At 63.1% G+C, this 19,841-nt stretch overlaps 6 protein-coding genes across 15 annotated transcripts in view; 5 read left to right on the top strand and 1 right to left on the bottom strand.

The window, feature by feature from the left end:
- The window catches only part of ATP6V0A1 (ATPase H+ transporting V0 subunit a1), a 32,095-nt gene extending 29,261 nt beyond the window's left edge, over positions 1-2,834 (top strand). For all 8 annotated transcript variants that reach the window (XM_063178874.1, XM_063178878.1, XM_063178876.1 and 5 more), the window contains one exon: positions 1,577-2,834. In XM_063178874.1, the coding sequence (XP_063034944.1) occupies positions 1,577-1,670 (94 nt within the window). In that variant the 3' untranslated portion in view covers positions 1,671-2,834. The remainder of the gene's footprint in view (positions 1-1,576) is intronic.
- Positions 2,835-3,920: 1,086 nt separating this feature from the next.
- NAGLU (N-acetyl-alpha-glucosaminidase) lies at positions 3,921-7,539 on the top strand. Its single transcript, XM_063178892.1, has 6 exons — positions 3,921-4,348; positions 4,470-4,617; positions 4,705-4,851; positions 5,008-5,093; positions 5,238-5,494; positions 5,707-7,539. Exons 1-6 carry the CDS (start codon positions 3,939-3,941, stop codon positions 6,921-6,923), a joined length of 2,265 nt encoding a protein of 754 aa, XP_063034962.1. The 5' UTR covers positions 3,921-3,938; the 3' UTR covers positions 6,924-7,539.
- A 375-nt stretch (positions 7,540-7,914) lies between these two features.
- On the top strand, positions 7,915-9,448 carry HSD17B1 (hydroxysteroid 17-beta dehydrogenase 1). The gene is made up of 6 exons (XM_063178680.1): positions 7,915-8,017; positions 8,146-8,307; positions 8,569-8,748; positions 8,829-8,922; positions 9,023-9,206; positions 9,278-9,448. The coding sequence occupies exons 1-6, from the start codon at positions 7,921-7,923 to the stop codon at positions 9,446-9,448; spliced, it is 888 nt and encodes a 295-aa protein (XP_063034750.1). The 5' UTR covers positions 7,915-7,920.
- Positions 9,449-9,804: 356 nt separating this feature from the next.
- Positions 9,805-13,540, top strand: COASY (Coenzyme A synthase). Its single transcript, XM_063178681.1, has 9 exons — positions 9,805-10,408; positions 10,704-10,918; positions 11,040-11,171; positions 11,300-11,489; positions 11,819-11,883; positions 12,631-12,715; positions 12,797-12,894; positions 12,982-13,128; positions 13,352-13,540. Exons 1-9 carry the CDS (start codon positions 9,805-9,807, stop codon positions 13,406-13,408), a joined length of 1,593 nt encoding a protein of 530 aa, XP_063034751.1. The 3' UTR covers positions 13,409-13,540.
- A 623-nt stretch (positions 13,541-14,163) lies between these two features.
- MLX (MAX dimerization protein MLX) lies at positions 14,164-17,869 on the top strand. Of its 3 annotated transcripts, none has more exons than XM_063178647.1 (8): positions 14,171-14,245; positions 14,550-14,586; positions 14,712-14,801; positions 15,229-15,335; positions 15,520-15,619; positions 15,849-15,948; positions 16,388-16,589; positions 16,690-17,869. In XM_063178647.1, the coding sequence occupies exons 1-8, from the start codon at positions 14,198-14,200 to the stop codon at positions 16,744-16,746; spliced, it is 741 nt and encodes a 246-aa protein (XP_063034717.1). In that variant the 5' UTR covers positions 14,171-14,197; the 3' UTR covers positions 16,747-17,869. The 3 variants fall into 3 exon arrangements, with proteins under 3 accessions (XP_063034719.1, XP_063034717.1, XP_063034720.1); XM_063178650.1 differs by lacking the exon at positions 14,171-14,245 and adding an exon at positions 14,318-14,335; XM_063178649.1 differs by lacking the exon at positions 14,550-14,586 and having other exon boundaries at positions 14,164-14,245.
- A 164-nt stretch (positions 17,870-18,033) lies between these two features.
- On the bottom strand, positions 18,034-19,729 carry PSMC3IP (PSMC3 interacting protein). The gene is made up of 8 exons (XM_063178651.1): positions 19,646-19,729; positions 19,468-19,574; positions 19,313-19,402; positions 19,133-19,244; positions 18,889-19,034; positions 18,709-18,762; positions 18,562-18,621; positions 18,034-18,482 (listed from the first exon to the last, which is right to left on the bottom strand). Exons 1-8 carry the CDS (start codon positions 19,674-19,676, stop codon positions 18,423-18,425), a joined length of 660 nt encoding a protein of 219 aa, XP_063034721.1. The 5' UTR covers positions 19,677-19,729; the 3' UTR covers positions 18,034-18,422.
- Positions 19,730-19,841: the final 112 nt, after the last annotated feature.

Raw genomic sequence — 19,841 nt, forward strand, 5'->3', positions numbered from 1 at the left:
TCCATTCCACAGCAGCAGATAATTATTGTTTTTCTTTTTCTCTGAGGCTTCTCAGGAGAAAAAATCCTAACAAAAGGATTTTTCATAAAATACATCCATGACAGGACTGGGGCTGTCTGGTTTGCCAGTGTCAGTACCCTGACTCTGTGTGGTTGGAAAGAATGACAGCCTGGCAAACCCTGACATTATTAATGCAAAAAGCTGCAGAGAGGCTCTCCTGGGCTGTTTGCTGACAATGCCAGTGTCTGTAAATCCTCTGCAGAACTTGGGCACACAGAGGGCTCAGCAGTAAACTGGGACACCAAACAGGCAGTGACAGCAACAGCAGAGCTTCCTGCTGGGTTTTGGGTGTTCTGGAGACACAGAAAACCCCACTGACCATCCACACTGATTATTTAAATACATTTTTCTGGCTAGTTTTCTAACCTTAGAGCAGCCTCTCTCCCACTGTCAGGCCTCCAGTTGTAATGGAATGTCCAAAGGGAGGGTTTGGATACCAAGGCCAGCTGGAATTGTGAATCATCAGGGTTCACAAGTCAGTCTCAGTGAGCTTGGGTGACTCACAGATCTCAACCCTCTGCCTCTCATTTCCCTTTGCTTACAGAACAGTCACTTAGTCACAGGATACTTGTGGAGATTATCAGGGTTCCTGAAAAACTGGAGCGTGTTGGCACAAAGCCCTTCCTCCCACATGGAAAATCCTGCTCATCCTGGGGATCCCTTGGCCTGGGAGGCAGCAGAAGATACAGGCTGAAGCTGGTTTTCCTGAGCATTTCCCTCCTGGGCTCTGTGGAGAAATCACTTTTTGCTAGCTGAATTCAGCAGCTCTGGAGTTTGCCATGATTCCCCATTTGGGGAAAAATAATTCCAGTTTGCCATAATTCCCCATTTGGGGAATAATAATTCCAGTTTGTCTTTTTTTTTTTGCTGAAAAAACCCTTCTCCTGAACTGTGTTAAAGGCTCCCCAGTTTGCTGTCACTTGCTGCCTGCAGGGACTTTATGCAGTGGAAAATGTCTGTGAAGCCTGGGCTTGTTTTTGCTGGGAATCAAGGGATTAATTTTCCCTATTTGGCTGTCACTGATTATTGGGCAGTTCTCTGGAATAATTTTTTTTTTTTTTACTGGAGTTCATTAGGGGCAGCAGCAAATGGGGCTGAGCTAATGCTCAGCTGGGCACGTCCCAGTGCAAATGTGCTGCAGGGAATCAACAGAAATGCCTGTGGGGAGGCTGAGCTCAGTGTCACATGGCTGAGCTTGTGCTGATGAAAAAGGGAACTTCAGCAGCTGCTGTAGAAAATGCTGTTTCTGCTCCCTGTGCTTCCTGGGGCACTGTGGTCAAGGCCAGCCTTCTGCTCCTCTTGCCATTTTTTGTCCCTGAGGGTGGGATTGAAGTTCCACACACGGATGGGGGGGTTGTGCCAAAAGATACATTATGTTATAATACCTCTTTTTCTCCTTAAAGCTTTTTAGTCAGTAATCCTACTTTTAATGGAGTAGCATTACTACTCCCTACTCCTAATTGTTCCTATTGAGAGCTGCCTTTCTAATGAGTAATCACTGTTCTGTCTCTTGCAGGATTGAATTCCAGAACAAGTTCTACACTGGCACTGGGTTCAAGTTTCTCCCTTTCTCCTTTGACATCATCCGTGAGGGGAGGTTTGATGACTGAGGCCCCCACTCCAGCAGTGTTAAATGTTGTGTGTGTGAGACCCCAGCACCAAGGGTGTGCCTGTCCCCTCCCTGTGTGTGTGTAGTGACAATAATTTATTGTGCAGCACCCCTGAGCGTTACCATGGCACCCCAAAGCCAAAAGCTTTGACGTTCTGGGGTAACAACACTGGATCACAGAAACTTTTGGTTCTTTCAGTTTACTCCCAAAGGTACCAAGTGCATGAGGTGTCTGTTTGGTGTGCAGTCATGTGCTTCCCTGTGTTGTGCTTTCCTTGGCAGCTGATCAGGGCAGAAAAGAAATGGCAGCTGTGCTGAGGGGACAAAAGAGCACATGGAGGAAAGGTGCGAGGAGCAAAGAGTGAGGCTGATCCCCTCTCATTGCTGGAGGCCGTGGTGAGGAGCCCTCATGCACTGGGGCTCAGCTGCCTGACTGGCCTGGGGCAGGATGGGGAGGATGAGCCCTGGTGCAGACTGTCACTGGCCACTGGCAGTGACATTTCTTGGACTTTCTGGTTTGAGCCCAAAGCCCTCGAGGCACATCAGGTAGTGCCTGTGTGTGCTTGGCATGGCTGGAGGCAGCCTTTGCTCAGGTGGATGTACCAGTGACTCACATTGTCCTGTGCACTCTCTGGGGAGCCCTTTGAGGGGGAGCAGTGGCCCCATCTTGCCAGAACAGCTCCATGGCAGGGGGCTCTCTGTGCTGTGTCCCTGCATTAGCTGTTGCTTTCTTTCCTGTCTGAGCTGTCAGTATTTCCTTGCACTCCTCAAACTCGATGTAGCTGTAGCAGCAGTGGGTGTGTCAGTGCTGTGTGTGACTGTCGTGTTCCATTCTCACAGTGGAGCTGGGTATTTGTGTAAGAACAGATTAGAACAATAACAAGACTCATTAACCTGGAATCAAGGAGGAAATGTCTCAAGGTGCCAGGCTGCTTAAAATTAGGTGGGAAGGTTATGTGTGCTGCCAGACTGTGCATAGGGCACAGGGAGCCTTGTGCTGCACCTGGGCATGCCCTGGGCATGGAAGATGTGCTGGGCATTCACAGAGGTGTCTGCAGGCTGAAGGGTCAAATCAAAGCTTTGACAGGAGTCCTGCTGTGTTCTGCTGCCTGGATGAAACACATTGCTGACAGTCGCTGTATAAATTAAATCAACTCCACAACAAGCACTGTGCCCTGTTTTCTGCTGAGGGGGCTCAGGGGCAGCCCCCCATCCCTGACCTACCCAGAGCTGCAGGGGACAGCTGGGACTTGGAGCATTTCCATCCAGGATCCTGCCACCTCCCTGACCAGAACCACGGGGTGGGCAGGGCTGCTTTGTACAGCAGGACCAGCGTGACCCTGGGCTGCCTCTGTGCTTATCGAGTGACATCCTTATCGAGCAAAGGCCGGGCTGGGGCTGTTTATCCCGGGGCCTCCTGCCCTCCCTGATAGACCCAAAAAAGTTAAACAAGTTTTTTTGTTTAACCCGGGTGCTGTGGGTTCCATTCCACGGGCAGTGGGGGTAACACGTTCTGTGTGCCCGGGGCTGTGCCCTGCTCCTGCTGTCCCCGCTCCCCCTCCAGGGCCGTGTTTACTCAGCCCCTTCCTGCCGGACAGGGTATTTATTTCCACACGTGCAGGAGCAGCGGAAAGGAGGGTTCTGCAGGGTTTGGCCTTGGTGTTGCTCATGTCGGTGCGTTTCCCATCTCCCGATCTCTGAGCTGCGGGCCCAGCCTCCCCTTCCCGCGGCTCCGGGGGATGCTTTCCCTGCAGGTGGAGGTGCTAGCGAGCTGGGGGAATGTTCTCTGTCCCTTTCACCATTCTCCCGTGCAATCACAGCATTTCTGCCCCTTTCCATGGCTTTGGGCTCACAGGCGCAGCCCTGGAGCTGGCAGCACACCCCGGCCCGCCGTGGGCTGCACTGGGGGGGCTCGGGGAGCCCCGAATTCCCGTCCCTCCTCCGAGCTCCGTCCTGGCAGCGTCTGCGGATTCCCCCTGCGGCTGGGAGAGCCCGGGCAGCCCGGGCCCGTTCCCCAGCGGGGTTCGCCTGGGCGGCCGAGACCGGGACGCTCCGGGTGGGTCCTGCTGGGCTGCCGGGACGCTCCCGGCCCGGGGCACCGGCGCTGCCCGGTCTCGCAGCGCCCTCGGCCGGTCGGAGCCGGTCCCGGAGCCCGGAGCTGATGGATGGGCGGGGCCGGCGGTGGGCGGGGCCGTACGGGAGAGGCGGGGCCGGGGCGGGCGGGACCGCACCGGGAGAGGCGGGGCCGGCGCAGGGGCACGCAGCGGCGATGGCGGCGCGGCGGGGACCGGAACCGGGGCTGGGTCCGGTACCGGGGCTGGCGCTGCCGTTCCTGCTGCTGCTGGCGGCCACGGCGGGGCGAGCGGGGGACCCGCGGCAGGAGGAGGCGGTGCGGGCGCTGGCGCGGCGGCTGCTCGGCCCTCGGGCCGCCGCCGTGTCGCTCTCGGTGGACCCGGCGCTGGCGGCTGGCGGGCCCGACATCTACCGGCTGTGGTCGCCTCCCGGTACCGGAGTGGCCGTCGCCGTCGAGGGCTCCAGCGGCGTGGCGGCGGCCGCCGGTCTCTATCGCTACCTGCGGGACTTCTGCGGCTGCCACCTGTCGTGGTCCGGGGCGCAGCTCCGCCTGCCGGAGCCGCTGCCGCGGCTGCGGGCCGAGATCCGCGCCGCCGCCCCCGGCAGGTAACGGGGACGCGGGGCCGGGCGGCGCTCACGCCTCGTTAGCGCGGGACAAGGCGCCGTTATGTAACGGGGGGCCCGGGGGGCGCGGGGGGCCCGGGCGCAGCCTCCGCCGCTCCCGCAGGTACCGCTACTACCAGAACGTGTGCGCCCAGAGCTACTCGTTCGCCTGGTGGGACTGGGCGCGGTGGGAGCGGGAGATCGACTGGATGGCGCTGAGCGGCATCAACCTGGCACCGGCGTTCGCGGGGCAGGAGGCGGTCTGGCAGCGGGTGAGCACCGGGCCGAGGGGGCGGCGGGGACGGGGAGGATGGCGGTGGGGAGCCGTGGGTCCGGCTGACCCCCGGTTACCGGTGCAGGTTTACCGTAACCTGGGGCTGAACCAGTCGGAGATCGACAAGTACTTCACGGGTCCCGCGTTCCTGGCCTGGAATAGGATGGGCAATCTCCGCCGCTGGGCCGGGCCGCTGCCGCCCGCCTGGCACTTCAAGCAGCTCTACTTGCAGGTACCGGGGCCACCCGGGGCAAACCCATGTCACCCCCCGGTCCTCCCGGCCGAGGGGAGCCCCTCGATCCCCCCCGAGCTGCAGCAGCGCCCGGGGTCCCCTGGTGGGAACCTGGGGGCTTCTCTCCTGCTCCCTCTCTCCTTTTCTCTCTCCCAGTACCGCATCGTGGAGCGGATGCGCTCGCTGGGGATGACCACGGTGCTGCCGGCCTTCGCGGGCCATGTGCCACAGGGCATCCTCCGGTAGGTGCAGCCCTGCCCCGGGGGATCAGCCCTGGGCCCTTCCTGGGGTCTGATCTCCAGCAGCACCTCCCTCTGCAGCTTCCCACGGGCACGGTGGTCCTGTCCTGTTCTCCTCCTGATCCCCATCTCTGCCTTCTCCTGCAGGGTCTTCCCCCGTGTGAATGCCACTCGCCTGGGGCACTGGAGCCACTTTGACTGCGCCTACTCGTGCACCTACCTGCTGGACCCAGAGGACCCCATGTTCCAGGTGATCGGGACGCTCTTCCTGAAGGAGCTGATCAAGGAGTTTGGCACAGACCACGTCTATAGCGCAGACACCTTCAACGAGATGACCCCCCTCTCCTCCGACCCTGCCTATCTCTCCAGAGTCAGCAATGCTGTTTTCAGGTCAATGACAGGAGGTGGGTCCGTGTGTGGTGCTGGCCTGGCCACAGGGCTCCAGGTGGGATAGCAGGGGCTGGGGCAGGGGACTGTGGGTGCCATGTAAGCGCAGAACCCATTGGTGCCAGATCCCCAAAAGCCTCTAGAGGGGTGGTTGGTGGCCCCAGGGCCTCATGAGACACCTGTGGGCCCTGCCTGGAGAGGGTCTCACTCAGTGCTCTTCTGTCCCCAGCTGACCCCAAGGCGCTGTGGCTGATGCAGGGCTGGCTCTTCCAGCACCAGCCCGACTTCTGGCAGCCAGCGCAGGTGCGGGCCCTGCTGCACGGAGTGCCCCTTGGCAGGATGATTGTTCTCGACCTCTTTGCTGAGTCCAAGCCCGTCTACCAGTGGACAGAGTCCTTCTACGGGCAGCCCTTCATCTGGTGCATGCTGCACAACTTCGGGGGCAACCACGGCCTCTTTGGCACGGTGGAGGCCATCAACCACGGCCCCTTCGCCGCTCGGCGCTTCCCCAACTCCACCATGGTGGGCACGGGGCTGGTCCCCGAGGGCATCGAGCAGAACGACATGGTGTACGAGCTGATGAACGAGCTGGGCTGGCGGCAGGAGCCGCTGGACCTGCCCAGCTGGGTGACGCGCTACGCCGAGCGCCGCTACGGCGCCCCGAACGCTGCTGCAGCCGGCGCCTGGCGCCTGCTCCTGCGCAGCGTCTACAACTGCACCGGCGTCTGCGTCAACCACAACCGCAGCCCGCTGGTGCGCCGGCCCTCGCTGCGCATGGACACCGCGCTCTGGTACAACGCCAGCGACGTCTACGAGGCCTGGCGGCTGCTGCTGAGCGCGGGCGCCGAGCTGGGCTCCAGCCCCGCCTTCCTCTACGACCTGGTGGACGTGAGCCGGCAGGCAGCGCAGCAGCTGGTCAGCGATTACTACCTGAGCATCCGCCAGGCCTTCCAGAGCCGCGCGCTGCCCGAGCTGCTGACGGCCGGCGGCGTGCTGGTGTACGACCTGCTGCCCGAGCTGGACAGCCTCCTGTGCAGCCACGGCCTCTTCCTGCTGGGCCGCTGGCTGGAGAGCGCCCGCGCCGTGGCCACCAGCGCCCGGGAGGCTGAGCAGTACGAGCTCAACGCCCGCAACCAGGTGACGCTCTGGGGGCCCAGCGGGAACATCCTGGATTATGCCAACAAGCAGCTGGGGGGGCTGGTGTTGGACTACTACGCTGTGCGCTGGAGCCTCTTCGTGTCTGTGCTGGTGGAGAGCCTCAACTCGGGCCGCCCCTTCCACCAGGAGCAGTTCAACCAGGCCGTCTTCCAAGTGGAGAGAGGCTTCATCTACAACAAGAAGCGTTACCCAGCTGTGCCAGCTGGGGACACCATGGAGATCTCCAGGAAGCTGTTCCTCAAATACTACCCCAGTGCCCTGCGGCGCAGCTTGGCTGGGCCTGCCTGACTTCGGGTTCTGCCTCTGGAGCCTCCCCCAGAGAGGGTGGACAGAGCCCCTGCACCCTCCCCCATCTGGGCTCCTGGCCTGATGGCTGTGTCCTGGAAGAGGGGCACGGTGGCCCTGGTGGCCCTCAGCCAGCCTGGATGGGCAGGATGTGCCCCAAGAGGGGCTGGCACGTGGACAAGATGGGTGGGGACAGGCTGTGCCCCAGGGTCCCATCGCACACCATGCTGTGTGCTCAGCTCTGCCCAGCTGCCCTGAGCCTGTTCCCAGGAAACCTGGGCTGGGAGCTTGGTGGGACACTGCAGAGGGACAGGACAAATGTGTCCCTGCTGAGGGGCCTTGGCTGGCTAGCAAGGGTAGGGATGGGTGAGAAGCAGACAAGGAGGTGGCAGTGGGGAGGGGGACAGAGCAGTATTGGAGCCCAGTGCCTGTGGGGACGTGGCACTGCATGGCCCTGCCCCTATTTGGTGCCTTTTGTATCATAAAAGACTTTGCAGTGTTGTTGCCTGCAGTGTTGCTGGATGTCCTCCTCAGGACGGAGTTTTTGAGGCCTTTTCCACAGCTGGGGCTTGGGCAGAGCCCAGCTATGGATGGAGCAAATACAGACTCTTTTCTCCCATGTGTGTCCAGCTCCTTTGCTAGCTCAGGACTGTGTGGAACACGGGGGCAGAGGAGCAGCTCAGCCCTGAGCCTGCCCAGCAGGAACAACACCCTGCCAGACGTGCCCTGGCAGCTGGGATGCCTGGCACAGCAAAGCACAGCTGGGGCTGCAGCTCCCCTCGTGCCCCACAGCCTCCTCCAGCTGGGAGGTCCTGGCTCAGTGGAATCTTTATCACAGCACCTGCACAGGATCAAGGCACAGGGAGCCCCAGGCATGCGCAGGGAGGGGGGTGGAGGGGATTGAGATAAGGCAGCAGACACAACAATATGGTGTGGGGCGGGGGGACCCCTTTCCCAGCCCTCTTAAATGGGGTGGCCCCGTCGGGCAGCGCTGCCAGGCATGGAGAGAACCACGGTGCTGATCACGGGCTGCTCCTCGGGCATCGGCCTGGGGCTGGCTGCACGCCTGGCAGCCGACGCCGCTCGCCGCTTCCAAGGTAAAGGGGGAAAGGAGTCAGCACTGCCCCGGGGGTCTGTCAGCCCCAGGTGGGCTCACCAGGGAGAGGCAGAGCCTGGGGTGGGTGCTGGGATGCAGCACTGCTGCCCTCAGCCATTCTCTCCCCAGTTTATGCCACCATGCGTGACCTGGCCAAGGGGGAGCGGCTGCTGGAGCGCCTGGGGGGCTCCTGCCCCGACACGCTGGAGCTGCTGCAGCTCGATGTCACTGACCCCTGCTCGCTGGCAGCTGCTGCACAGCACCTGCAGGGACAGCAGCTGGATGTGCTGGGTATGGCTGGTGTCCCCAGTGTCCCCAGGGTGGCTGAGGGGACTTCTGTGGGGTCACAACCCTCCCCAGGGCACCAGGAGGAGATGCCAAATTACGGGAGGTGCAGGCAGTCCTAGGGCGGGGATGTGTTTAGTGGGGCAGAGGTGCTGTAGATGGATTTGGGGTTACCAAGGGATCATCAGCAGGGAAAGCCCCCCTATTTCTGCCTTCTTGGTGGTGTGTGGGGCTCCCGTCAGTGGCTGACTGCAGCATGCCTGGCAGTCTGCAACGCAGGGGTGGGACTGATGGGACCGCTGGAGACCTGCTCCGAGCAGGCCATGAAAACTCTCTTCGACGTGAACGTCTTCGGGGCTGTCCGCACCATCCAGGCCTTCCTGCCTGCCATGAAGAGCCGCAGGGCCGGGCGGATCGTTGTCTCCAGCAGCATCGGGGGGCTGCAAGGTGGGACCCCCTGCACCCCGCGGCACACGGAGCTCCCTGTGGGGAACAGCTCTGGTGCTCAGGGTGTGGCTCTGCCCCAGGGCTGCCCTTCAATGCTGTGTACTGCGCCAGCAAGTTTGCATTGGAGGGGCTGTGCGAGAGCCTGGCCATCGTCCTGCGCCCCTTCAACATCCAGTGAGTGCCGGTGATGCTGCAAGGGCTGGATCGTGCCCACCGGGATGGGGGGAACGCCAGGGCGGGGGGACGGTGGCGGCTTATGCTCTCCCTCCCGCAGCCTGACGCTGGTGGAGTGCGGGCCGGTCCACACCAGCTTCATGGCCAACCTGCAGCGCCCCGACCCCGAGGGCAGCGAGATGCGGGGCTTGGACGCCGAGACACAGCGGCTGTACCGCCGGTACCTGGGGCACTGCCAGAGCATCTTCCGCGACACGGCCCAGGAGGTGGAGCAGGTGCTGCCGGTCAGTCACGGCGGGGCGGGGGCGGCCGCGGGCCCGTGCCAGGGAGGGCTCTGACCCGTCTGCGGTGCCAGCTGTTCCTGGAGGCCATCGGCAGCCCCTGCCCTCCCCTTCGCTGCGCCAGCACCCAGCTCCTCGCCCCGCTCTGCCGCCTGCGGCTCAGCAGCCCCGACGGCTCCGCGTACGTCCGCGCCATGCACGACTTCGTGTTCGGCGGCACCGAGACCGGCGGGGAGCAGCCCTGAGCGGCGCCACGCCAGCACCGGAACCGCTGCCCTGCGAACCCCCAGCCCGGCCCGGGCCCGTTCGCGTGCCCGGTGCCGCCGTGTCCCTAATAAAGCCTTTGCAGCCGCACGGCTCCGGTTCCATCCCCGTCTCTCCGCGGAGCTCCCGGGCTCGTTCCGCCCCGCGGGGCTGCACCGGGCCGGGCCGGGCCGGGCCGGTCTCCTCCCCCCGCGGGGCTGCACCGGGCCGGGCCGGTCTCCTCCCCTCGCAGGCGGAGCCGGGCGCGCTCCCGCCCGCGGCGGGGCTGCCCGGGAGGCGGAGCTGTTCCGGTGCCGTTGCCGGCCCCGTTCCGGTCGGCGGCGCTTCCGGCGGGGCGATGCCGCCCTTCGCCTCGGGGCTGCTGGTGCTGACGGCGCCGCTGCCCGCGCTGCCGCGCCGGGCGGCGGGGCTGGTGGCGGCGGCGGCGGGGCTGGTGGCGGGGCCGCTCTACGTGCACCTGCAGCCGGGGCTGCGGCTGGGCGGCCCCGCCGCCGGCCCCGCCGCTCCTCCCGCGGGCCCCGCGCTGCTGCGGGCTCTGGCCGCGCTCTACACGGCGGCGGCGGCGCGGCGGGGGCTGGACCTGCGCGTCCTGCTGGGGCCCGGCCGCCGCCTGGCGCGGCAGCCCCGCGTGCTGCTGGCGGCCGCCGCCGAGGCGCCGGGGCCGCCGGAGCCGGTGCAGCTCGGGCTGCAGCGCCTGGCCGCGGCCGTGTACGGCTGCCCGCCCAGCCTGCCCGCGATGCTGCTGGGCGAGGACGCCGGGGGTGACCCCGACGGGGACCCCGAGCAGGATCCCGAGGCGGCGCTCCCCGAGTTCTTGGACGTGGCTGTTGGCGGCACCTTCGACCGGCTGCACGGTGCCCACCGGCTCCTGCTCAGCGCCTGCTGCCTCCTGGCCCGGCGGCGGCTCCTGGCCGGGGTGGCGGACGGAGAGCTGCTCCGCCGTGAGTCCGGGGCGGCCGTGGCACTGCGCGGGCACCGGGGCTGAGCCCGGGGCTCCCCGGGGCAGGGCAGGGGTCTGGGGGCTCGAGTCACCCACCCGAGGTAGTGCCATCCAGGCAGAGCATCAGTGGGGTCACCATGTCGTGCCCAGAGCCAGCAAAGCGTTCAGGGGCAGCGAGGGCAAGGGAAGGGGGAGGCAGCGTTCAAAGTCCCATCTCTTGGTCTCTCTTTTCTCCCACCCCTCGGTCTTGCTTTCCCGTCACTGTTGTGCTTCCCCGCCCTCCTGGCGCCCGGCAGACAAGGTGCTGCCAGAGCTGATCGAGCCCTACGAGCTGCGGGCGGCGAAGCTGCGCGAGTTCCTGGAGGATGTGAAGCCCTCACTGTGCTACGACATCGTGCCTCTGGCCGACCCCTTCGGCCCCTCGGTCACAGACCCTGACCTGCAGTGCCTGGTGGTCAGCGAGGAGACCCACCGGGGAGGGGTGGCTGTCAACAAGAAGAGACTTGAAAATGTAATTCTCATGCTGGAGTTACCCCTGCCCGCCCTCTCGCCCTGCCTGGGAGCAAATTTGGTTTTGATTCACCCCTTCCCTCTGCTGCATTCTCATGGCCGGGGCTCCCTTCTCTCATCAGGGGCTCCCCGAGCTGGCTCTGTACGAAATCCAATTGATGAAGGACCCCGAGCACAATCAGAACGAGGAGGAGAAGATCAGCTCCTCCAGCCTGCGGCAGAGGCTGCTGGGGACACTGCTGCGGCCCCCACGGGTGAGGGAGGGCACAGGAGGAGGTGTGGGAGTCTCAAAGAGTTTGGAGAGGCTGCTCTGCAGGCCAGGATCCTGCTCCAGCAAAGCCCAGCTCTCCACGTGCTGCCACGGCTTTCCTCTTTCCCTCAGCGAGACGCGGCCCTGCCGCTGCGCCCGTACGTGATTGGGCTGACTGGGGGCACTGGCAGTGGGAAAACCTCCATGGCCAAACTGCTGGGGCAGCTGGGCGCCTTCGTCATCGACGCTGACCAGCTGGGCCACGCCGTCTATGCCCCTGGTGGCCCGGCCCACGAGGCAGTGGTGGCAGCCTTTGGGGCAGGTAGGGGCTGCAGGGAGGAGGAAGAGGAGGGAGGGGTGTCCTGGTGTCCCAGACAGCTCTGGCCTGTGCCCTCTCCTTCCCCATGGGTTCCGCAAGTGTTGTGTGTCCCTTGTCAGAGCTGCTGGTAGGGAATGATGACCCAGGCTGCTGTTTGTTTGCCTGGGAAAGGCTCTTCCCTGTCCTTTTCAGGAATCGGGTGAAGAGCTGCCAGGTTAGGAGTTTCTACCTGTACCTGTTAAGAGCCCTGTGCCAAAGCCCTTTCCCCAACCCAGGCTTGCCACAGGGATGGGAGTTGTCCCTCCCAAACCTGTTGTGCTTCTGCCTTGCAGAGATCCTGAACAAAGATGGAACCATTAACAGGAAAGTCCTCGGGGCCAAAGTGTTTGGAAATCAGGTAAAAGCAGCTTTATTAAAAATACTTAATGCTGCGAGTGTGGGCTGTTCTCTTGTGACAGAGGGGTTGAGTTTTCAGCCCTTTGAGACGGTGACACCTTCCTGGCTGTATTTGCTGGCATGGGGACAGGGTGGGACAGATTGCATCTGTGCAGATGAATCAGCAGCTGGGCTGGATATATCTGGCTCTTGCCCTGCAGCTGCTGCTGCCTCCCTGTCCCTGTTCCCATCCCTGTCCCCATTGCCATCTCCTCCATACTATGCTTTTCCTTCACCCAGCTCAGAGGAACGGACCTGACAAACACAGCCAGGCGTGTCTGCCCCTTGCACCCAGTGGCACCTGGCCTTTACAGGTGCTCAGCCTGTTGTTCTGCTGCTTCCCCAAGCCAAGTTAGAGGCACACCAAGAGGTTCCCTGGATGGACATGTCTTTTGTGGGATCTGCTGCACTGGGAGCTTGTTGTGGTGTGGAGCAAAGAACCTCTCACAGAGAGATATCTGCTAATAGCAGGGCCCTAATGGCAGAAAATAATAGGAAAAAGCATGCTGAGCCTGGCAGCAGGAATGGGAGCCTCTGGCCAGGGTGAAAGCTCTCCTGGTGCTCAGTGATGGGCTGGACCCATCTCCCCACCTTCAATGGCTCCTCCCTGGGTGTCCCCTGAGTGCTTACACCCCACTCTCCTGCCTGGCTGCAGAGGGGCTCTGAGCACCAGGGACTGCATCTCAAATCCTGCTGTGCTCCTTTCCAGGAGCAGCTGAAGAGGCTGACGGACATTGTGTGGCCCAGAATAGCCCAGATGGTGAAGGAGAAGGTCAGGGAGGCTGATGCTCAAGGTAAGGAGGGCAGTGAAGTGTCAGGAAGGTGGCAGTGAGCCCAGGCACTGAGGAATGCCTTTTTTTGCCTTTATTCCCTAGGGAAAGCCGTGTGTGTGCTGGACGCTGCCGTGCTGCTGGAGGCTGGCTGGCAGGGCATGGTGCACGAGGTGTGGACAGCCATCATCCCAGAGGAGGAGGTGGGCAACGCCAGGGCCCCTCACTTGCTGCTGGAGCTGCTCCTCAGCCTCTGCCGGGCTGCTGAGTGTCCCCCGTGTCCCCGGCAGGCCGTGAGGCGCATTGTGGCCAGGGATGGGCTCACCGAGGAGGCCGCTCGGCGCCGGCTGCAGAGCCAGATGAGCAACAGGCAGAGGGTGGAACAGTCCCAGGTGGTGCTGTGCAGCCTCTGGGAGCCCGAGATCACCCGCCAGCAGGTGAGATGGGGCTGCCACAGCACCTGCAGGGCTGGGTGTGTGCTCAGGGGATGTGACAGCACCTGCAGGGTGCTCAGTGTGTGCTCGGGCCATGCCTGAGTGCGCTGCTCACCATCGAGGCTGCCACAACGGGTGGATTTGGGGAGGAGAATTCAGAATTCAGCCGGGAGGGAAGAGCCGTGGGACTGTGCTGTGGCTCTGAGGCCGCCCGGTTCTGGTGCAGGTGCACAAGGCCTGGGACCTGCTGCAGCAGCGCCTGAGCCCCGAGCCCAGCCCGTGAGGGCTCCGTGAGGCTCCGTGAGGCTCCGTGAGGCTCCGTGGGGCTCCGTGTCCAGCCAGCACTGCCCACCGTGAGCCGGAGCAGCGCGGGACCGACAGCACCGGCCCCGTCCAGCTCCGCCAAGGGTCCGGGGCCTCCTGCGGTCCCCGGTGAGGGGAGCCCCGCAGGGCTGAGCCCCGCTGGGTGACAGTAAAGAGGCTGCTCCTGCCGTGCGTGTCCGTGCACCCGTCCCGTCCCTGCTCCCGTTATGGGCCCGCAGTGCCCGGTGTGGGACCCCCGGTACCCGGTGTGCGACTCCCGGTACCTGGTGTGGGACACCCGGTGGGTCACTCCCAGTTCCCGTGGGTCACTCCCGGTGCCCGATGGGTAACTCCCGATGCTCAGTGTGTCACTCCCGGTACCCGGTCGGTCACTCTCGGAACCCGGGGGGTCACTCCCGGTGCCCAGTGGGTCAATCCTAGTGCCCGGTGTGTCACTCCCGGTGCCCGGTGTGTCACTCCCGGTTCCCCGTGGGTCACTCCCGGTGCCCGGTATGGGTCATTCCTGGTGTGTCACTCCCGGTGCCCGGTGTGTCACTCCCGGTTCCCCGTGGGTCACTCCCGGTGCCCGGTATGGGTCATTCCTGGTGTGTCACTCCCGGTGCCCGGTGTGTCACTCCCGGTTCCCCGTGGGTCACTCCCGGTGTCCGCCGTGGGACTCCCGGTGGGTCACGGCCATGACGTCACGGGCGCCCCCTGGCGGCGGCAGCGGCGCGCGCTCCCGGTGGTCACATGACCGGGCGGGCGGAAGATGGCGGAGCCGCCGGGCGCCGCCGCCGCCGAGGACTCGTGGGGGAAGGTGGGGCCGGGATCGGGTCGGGCCGGGCCGCCGGGTGCCGCGGGGGCGCAGGGCGGCGCGCCGGCACGGGGCTCGTGGCGGCCGGGCAGGGTGAGCGCCGGGCCGGGGGCGCGGGAGGCGGGAGCGCGCACGAGTCGGTGCCGGGGCGAGGGGCGGGGGTGAAGGCCCGGCGGGGCCGCAGCTCGGGGGTGGCGGGTGCTGCTCGGGCTGACCGAGCTCCTTGGGGCGGGGGGCTCCGGGGCGCGGCCCGCATCGCCGCCCCAGCCCCGCTGACGTGTCTCCTCCGCCCGCCGGCCCCGCGCAGGTGGACGCGGCCTACGGCGACAATGGCCTGGACTCCGGTAGGTGCCTGGGCGGCGCCAGCCCCGTCCGTGGGTGGCAGCGGCTGCCCGGGGACGCCCCTCACGTCCCCGCGCCCGGTCACACCCCGAGCTGGGCACTGACCCCGGGACAATGTTAATTCCAGCGCTCTTCATGGAGAATGCCCGGAAAGGCAGCATAGTGTCCCGGGCCAACAGCATCGGCTCCACCAGTGCCTCTTCTGTCCCCAACACAGGTGGGGTTTGCTCTCGGTGACAACGCGGTTCTGCTCGCTGGGGAATCCGGCACATGCCGGGCTTCAGGTCTGCCCTGCACCGAGGGGGTGAGCGTGGCTGGGCAGGATTCCTGTCCTGATGATGAGGAGGAGGAAGGTGGTGGGAGCAGCATCAGGGTTCTGTGGTTCCAGCAGGGTTTGGAGTCGAGAATCACTCTGGTTTTGTCACCTTCCCAAGGGAGCTTCCAGCATCTACCTCCTGCCCAGCTCCCTGAGGGGTCTGAAAGTGTTGCCAGGGCTCCTTGGAAAGCTTTTCTGCCCAGCCTGCTGTAGTTGAGTGGGGCGGGGGCTATGCTGGGCCTGGCTGCAGCTGCATGCTCCCTTGAGCTGTCTTGTGCCCCTCGTGGTGCCTCTGTGTCCCACGCCCAGCCCCGCTGTGTCCCCACAGACGACGAGGACAGCGACTGCGCCCAGGAGTCCCCCAAGGAGACCTACAAGGACCAGCGGCGCCGGGCACACACCCAGGCCGAGCAGAAACGCCGGGATGCCATCAAGGTGAGCGAGGCACGGGCCAGCAGGCAGTGCTGCAGGGCTCTGCTCTCCAAGCATTGCTGTTCTGCTGCTGGAGCTGCCAGATCCCTGCTCTGTGTGTGCTGGGAGCTGCCCTGGCTCTGTGCTGTGCTCCTGGCCTCTCAGCATGGACGAGCCCACCACGCTCTGTGGCTCTGCTTCCCTGCAGAAAGGCTACAATGACCTGCAGGCCATCGTCCCCACCTGTGAGCAGCAGGATTTCTCCATCAGCTCGCAGAAGCTGAGCAAGGCCATTGTGCTGCAGAAAAGTGAGTCCCGAGGGAAGGAGGTGCTGTCAACACCCAAAGCTCCGCCCTGGAGGTGTGCAGGGCAAAGTTCAGCACCTTGGAACCTTCTGGAGTGATGAGGCTCTGGGGAGCCTCACCTGCACTCACCTTCCCCAAGGGAACTGGGTCACTGGGAGCTGATGGTGCTGCCCTGGCTCAGGCACCTCCTGTGGGGATCTCCCAAATCCTCACTCTGTGTTTTCGTGCTCAGCTATTGACTACATCCAGTTCCTGCACAAAGAGAAGAAAAAGCAGGAGGAGGAAGTTTCTACCCTCAGGAAAGATGTGATGGCCTTGAAGATCATGAAAGTGTAAGGGAAGAGCTGTTGGGGTCGTGCCCTCCACTTCCTGTTGTTCCCTCACATCCTTGTGGGGTCCTGCAGTGGTTCTGCATCTGGGGACAGGCCTGGAACTGGGAGCAGGAGCTGGATGTGGGAATTCAGAGCTGGGAGCAGGAGCTGCTGTGGGAATTCAGAGCTGGGAGCAGGAGTTGGAGTGGGAATTCAGAGCTGGAAGCAGGAGTTGGTGTGGGAATTCAGAGCTGGGAGCAGGAGTTGGTGTGGGAATTCAGAGCTGGGAGCAGGAGTTGGTGTGGGAATTCAGAGCTGGGAGCAGGAGTTGGTGTGGGAATTCAGAGCTGGAAGCAGGAGCTGCTGTGGGAATTCAGAGCTGGGAGCAGGAGCTGGGAGTGGCAGCTCAGTCATGTGTGGAGACCTCAGTGCTGACCTTGGTGTGCCGTGCTTGTTTCAGGAACTATGAGCAGATTGTGAAAGCTCATCAGAACAACCCCAACGAGGGGAAGAACCAGATCTCTGATGAGGTGAAGTTCAATGTTTTCCAAGGCATCATGGACTCCCTGTTCCAGTCCTTCAACGCCTCGGTCTCCGTAACGAGTTTTCAGGAGCTCTCAGCGTGTGTCTTCAGCTGGATTGAGGAGCACTGCAAGCCCCAGGTGAATGCAGAGGGGCTGGTGCCATGGCTGAGGGGACAGACAGTGGCACAGGGGTGGCTCTGTCTCTCCACAGACCAACCATGTCCTCTCTCTGCCACAGACGCTGCGGGACGTTGTCATCGGGGTCCTGCACAAGGTGAAGAGCCAGCTCTACTGAGCCTCCCGTGCCACTTCTGTGCCCATGGGATGGGGCACTTCTGCCAGAGGCCAGGGTGCCAGGAACCACCCTGGGCCCTCTCCCTTGTGGCTGTTTATAAGGTTCTCTGAATTATTTATTGTATTCCTTCTGAAGCCCAACGGTGGCTGTGCAGACACTGCTGCTCCACTCGGTGCCACCAAATCTTTACAGGGACTGGGCAGGAGGGGAGGGAAAGATGGGGGCAGAGTCTCTGGCTCAGGCCGTGCCATGGGGTTGCCTGTGCCACTGACTCTCCTTGCAGAGCTGATCCCAGAGCAGCCCCACTCTGTGCCCTCAGGCCCGTGACAGCCCTGCTGTCCCCAAGGTGGGCAAATGTGACAAAAAGCATATTAAAAACAATGGGTTTCTGGTATAGCAGCAGGAATTGCTTTTCCCTGACCCTCTGGGCTGTGCCCTGCCCCTCTGAAGCAGCTGTTTTGAGTCAGCTCTTGCAGTTTGGAGGAGCCTGGCAGTGCTGGCAGCAGGATGAGCCCATCAAGAGCTGGGAGTTGTGGCCCTGGCAGCACATGCTAGGGCCTTGATGAACCCCAAGCATGCTGCAGCCCTGGGAAGGAACAGAGTGAAGTTCCTGCAAGTGCTGGAACACCTCTCCTTTTCAGAAACTGTGGCTGTATTGCACAGCAAAGATCTGCAGCTGTAGCACAGCTACTCCTCCTTAGAACTTTTATACACACACATACATGACCAGCCTCGATTGGATTTTTATTACTGTAAATTTTGAAATGGTCCCAGAGTGCTGCCTGTGCCAGCTGTAGAAGCAGCTGCTATCAGGGATATGTTTGACCCTGTCCCATGCCCAGTCTGGGTCACAGCTCTGCCTGGGTGAGGGCTGGGCACTGTCCAGAGTGAAGGGACCAGGGTGCTGCCAGCAGCAGGGTTTGTTCTCCATCTCCATGTTTGTGCTCCTGCTCCAGGGGCACATCCAGGGAATGTTTATTTCAGGCAGTTTTTCCAGCACTGAGCAGGGAGTGCTGCCTCCTGCCTTGGGAAGAAGACGTGGAATTTTACAGACCTCACACGTGAAAGTGATGTATTTTTCTATTGTGAAAAGTAATTAAATAAATTTCACTGAATGTTTTGATGATTTTTCTGATGCTGAGTTACTGGAGCTGTGCCCTAGAGCTGGTGGTTTCCAGAAGCCCATTCCACCCCTATGGCTGTGGTTTCCTGGCTCCTGCCCTCCCCACTCCTCAGGGCTTAAATCCTTCCCTGACACCTTCTGAAGAGACAAACACCACAGGGATGTGCAGCTGAACCAAAATCCTGGTGTTTAATGGATCATATTCTCATGTCACCACTCAGGCACGGAGCAGGAACACACACAGAGCTCTGGAGCCCAGACAGTCCCTCGCTGCTTCTCCTTACCAGAACACCAGGACACAGCACCAGTGCCCCATGTGTCCCCCCAGCCACGCTGGGGGCAGGAAAAAACAACATTCCACTGCAAGGAGAGAGCCAGTGCCTAAGTTACTGCTACCCACCACCCTTCCAACTACAAAACATTAAAACAAACCCAAATAAATACACTGGACAAATCCCAGTCCTGCAAAAAGAGAAAAAGAGCAACCCAACAGCCGAGTTTCAGAGGCAGCTCTGCAGCAGCTTCTCCCCAGAACAAAGGCTCCCCCAGCACCTCACGTGGCCGCTGGCAGCTCCACGCCGTGGTCCTCGTCTGTCTCTATCCCAACCTCCTCCTGCACGGCACCGAGCACATCACAACAGGCTCAGGGTCTGGCTTGGCAGCCGTGAGCACAACCCAGCCTCGGTACTTACAAAGAATTGCTTCTTGCTCTTGGGATAGCCCTCCAGGATGGCATCCAGCAGCTCGGTGGCCTGGGGATACAGGGCAGGTGAGGGCTGTGGGCAGCAGTCCCGGCGGGGCCCTCACTGCACAGCTGGTGCCATCCCCTTCCTCCATACCATCCTCTTCCTCCGGCGCCACTCCCGGCGGTACAGCTGCTGCTCCCGGCACACCTGCAACAGCCGCGGGTCAGAGCTGCCCTGCAGGGCTCTCAGCAGCCCCGGGCAAGCAGTGCCGGTAAGGGAAGTGCTGGATCCTGGACCCAGACTGACCCCAGTTCAGACACAGCTGCTGTTCACCTTCTCTTTTTCCTCCGGAGTCACATGGTTGGTTGCAGTTTTAATCCTCTCCAGTTTCTCCGTGTAACTGGCACAGTCCTTCCTCAGCACCTCGATCTCCTTGGCAATCTCAGGGGTTGTCATGGAGCTGTTCAAGTCCTTCAGCTCTGGGAAGGTGGCACCAATCACGGCCCGGGCTGGCCCCGGGGCACGGCTGGGGATGCCAGGGCGGCTGGGGGCTGCCCGGCCAGGCACACTCACTCACCCGCCTCCATGTGCCGGCAGCTCTGCTGCAGCGCTTGCAGCTGCCCGGAGCGGGCGGCAATCTGCCCGTCCAGCCCGCGCAGCTCCGCATCGCTGGCGGCCGGGAGCTGCTCCTGCGGGGAGCGGCGGCTCAGGGCTGCGGGGCACCGGGGCCGGCGGGCGGCGGCCGGGGCTCACTCACCTGGTCGGCGAAGTAAATCTTCTGCTTGCCGTAGACCTTCTCGCGAACGCGGCCCTGCTGCGCCAGCTGCTCCAGCGCCTTCACCACGGCCTGCGGGACGCGGCGTCAGCCGGGCCCGGGCCCGCCCCGCCCCAGCCCGGCCCGGCCCCGCTCACCGCCTTGCCCAGCCCGTGCTCCCGCTGCAGGTTCCCGAAGGCATCCTGGGCGCTGTACGGCCGGTTCTGCTCCCGCAGGTACCGCAGCAGCACGGCGGCGGCGCCTCCTGCGGGACCAGCCCCGGTCACCGCGGCCTCCCGGGGCCGCCCGGTGCTCCCCCGCCTCTCCCGCACTCACCGCCGGCCGCGGCCTCCCGCCCTTTGCTCATGGCGCGCCTGCAGCCCCGCTCCGTTCCCGGTTGGCGCCGGGCACGCACTTCCGGCGCGCCGCCCGCCCCCCGCCAATGGCGGGGCAGGCCGCGGTGGGCGGGGGAACGTGCCCCGCCCGGTACCGGCCCGCGATGGGCGGGGGAACGTGCCCCGCCCGGTACCGG

This window comes from Melospiza melodia, chromosome 30 (assembly GCF_035770615.1).
Source record: "Melospiza melodia melodia isolate bMelMel2 chromosome 30, bMelMel2.pri, whole genome shotgun sequence".
Classification (NCBI taxonomy): domain Eukaryota; kingdom Metazoa; phylum Chordata; class Aves; order Passeriformes; family Passerellidae; genus Melospiza; species Melospiza melodia.

Excerpts from the sequence above, each read along its gene's own strand:
- PSMC3IP (XM_063178651.1), bottom strand. The coding sequence starts at position 19,676 with ATGAGCAAAGGGCGGGAGGCCGCGGCCGGCG. Across the intron at positions 19,403-19,467 it reads AGCACGGGCTGGGCAAGGCG|GCCGTGGTGAAGGCGCTGGA; the intron begins GTGAGCGGGGCC and ends CGCGTCCCGCAG. Across the intron at positions 19,035-19,132 it reads CTGCCGGCACATGGAGGCGG|AGCTGAAGGACTTGAACAGC; the intron begins GTGAGTGAGTGT and ends CCACCTTCCCAG.
- HSD17B1 (XM_063178680.1), top strand. The coding sequence starts at position 7,921 with ATGGAGAGAACCACGGTGCTGATCACGGGCTGCTCCTCGGGCATCGGC. Across the intron at positions 8,018-8,145 it reads CGCCGCTCGCCGCTTCCAAG|TTTATGCCACCATGCGTGAC; the intron begins GTAAAGGGGGAA and ends TTCTCTCCCCAG. Across the intron at positions 8,749-8,828 it reads CAGCATCGGGGGGCTGCAAG|GGCTGCCCTTCAATGCTGTG; the intron begins GTGGGACCCCCT and ends GCTCTGCCCCAG.
- NAGLU (XM_063178892.1), top strand. The coding sequence starts at position 3,939 with ATGGCGGCGCGGCGGGGACCGGAACCGGGGCTGGGTCCGGTACCGGGG. Across the intron at positions 4,349-4,469 it reads CGCGCCGCCGCCCCCGGCAG|GTACCGCTACTACCAGAACG; the intron begins GTAACGGGGACG and ends CCGCTCCCGCAG. Across the intron at positions 4,852-5,007 it reads TCAAGCAGCTCTACTTGCAG|TACCGCATCGTGGAGCGGAT; the intron begins GTACCGGGGCCA and ends TCTCTCTCCCAG.
- COASY (XM_063178681.1), top strand. The coding sequence starts at position 9,805 with ATGCCGCCCTTCGCCTCGGGGCTGCTGGTGCTGACGGCGCCGCTGCCC. Across the intron at positions 11,172-11,299 it reads CACTGCTGCGGCCCCCACGG|CGAGACGCGGCCCTGCCGCT; the intron begins GTGAGGGAGGGC and ends TCTTTCCCTCAG. Across the intron at positions 12,716-12,796 it reads CAGGGAGGCTGATGCTCAAG|GGAAAGCCGTGTGTGTGCTG; the intron begins GTAAGGAGGGCA and ends TTTATTCCCTAG.
- MLX (XM_063178647.1), top strand. The coding sequence starts at position 14,198 with ATGGCGGAGCCGCCGGGCGCCGCCGCCGCCGAGGACTCGTGGGGGAAG. Across the intron at positions 14,246-14,549 it reads CCGAGGACTCGTGGGGGAAG|GTGGACGCGGCCTACGGCGA; the intron begins GTGGGGCCGGGA and ends GGCCCCGCGCAG. Across the intron at positions 14,587-14,711 it reads CGACAATGGCCTGGACTCCG|CGCTCTTCATGGAGAATGCC; the intron begins GTAGGTGCCTGG and ends TGTTAATTCCAG.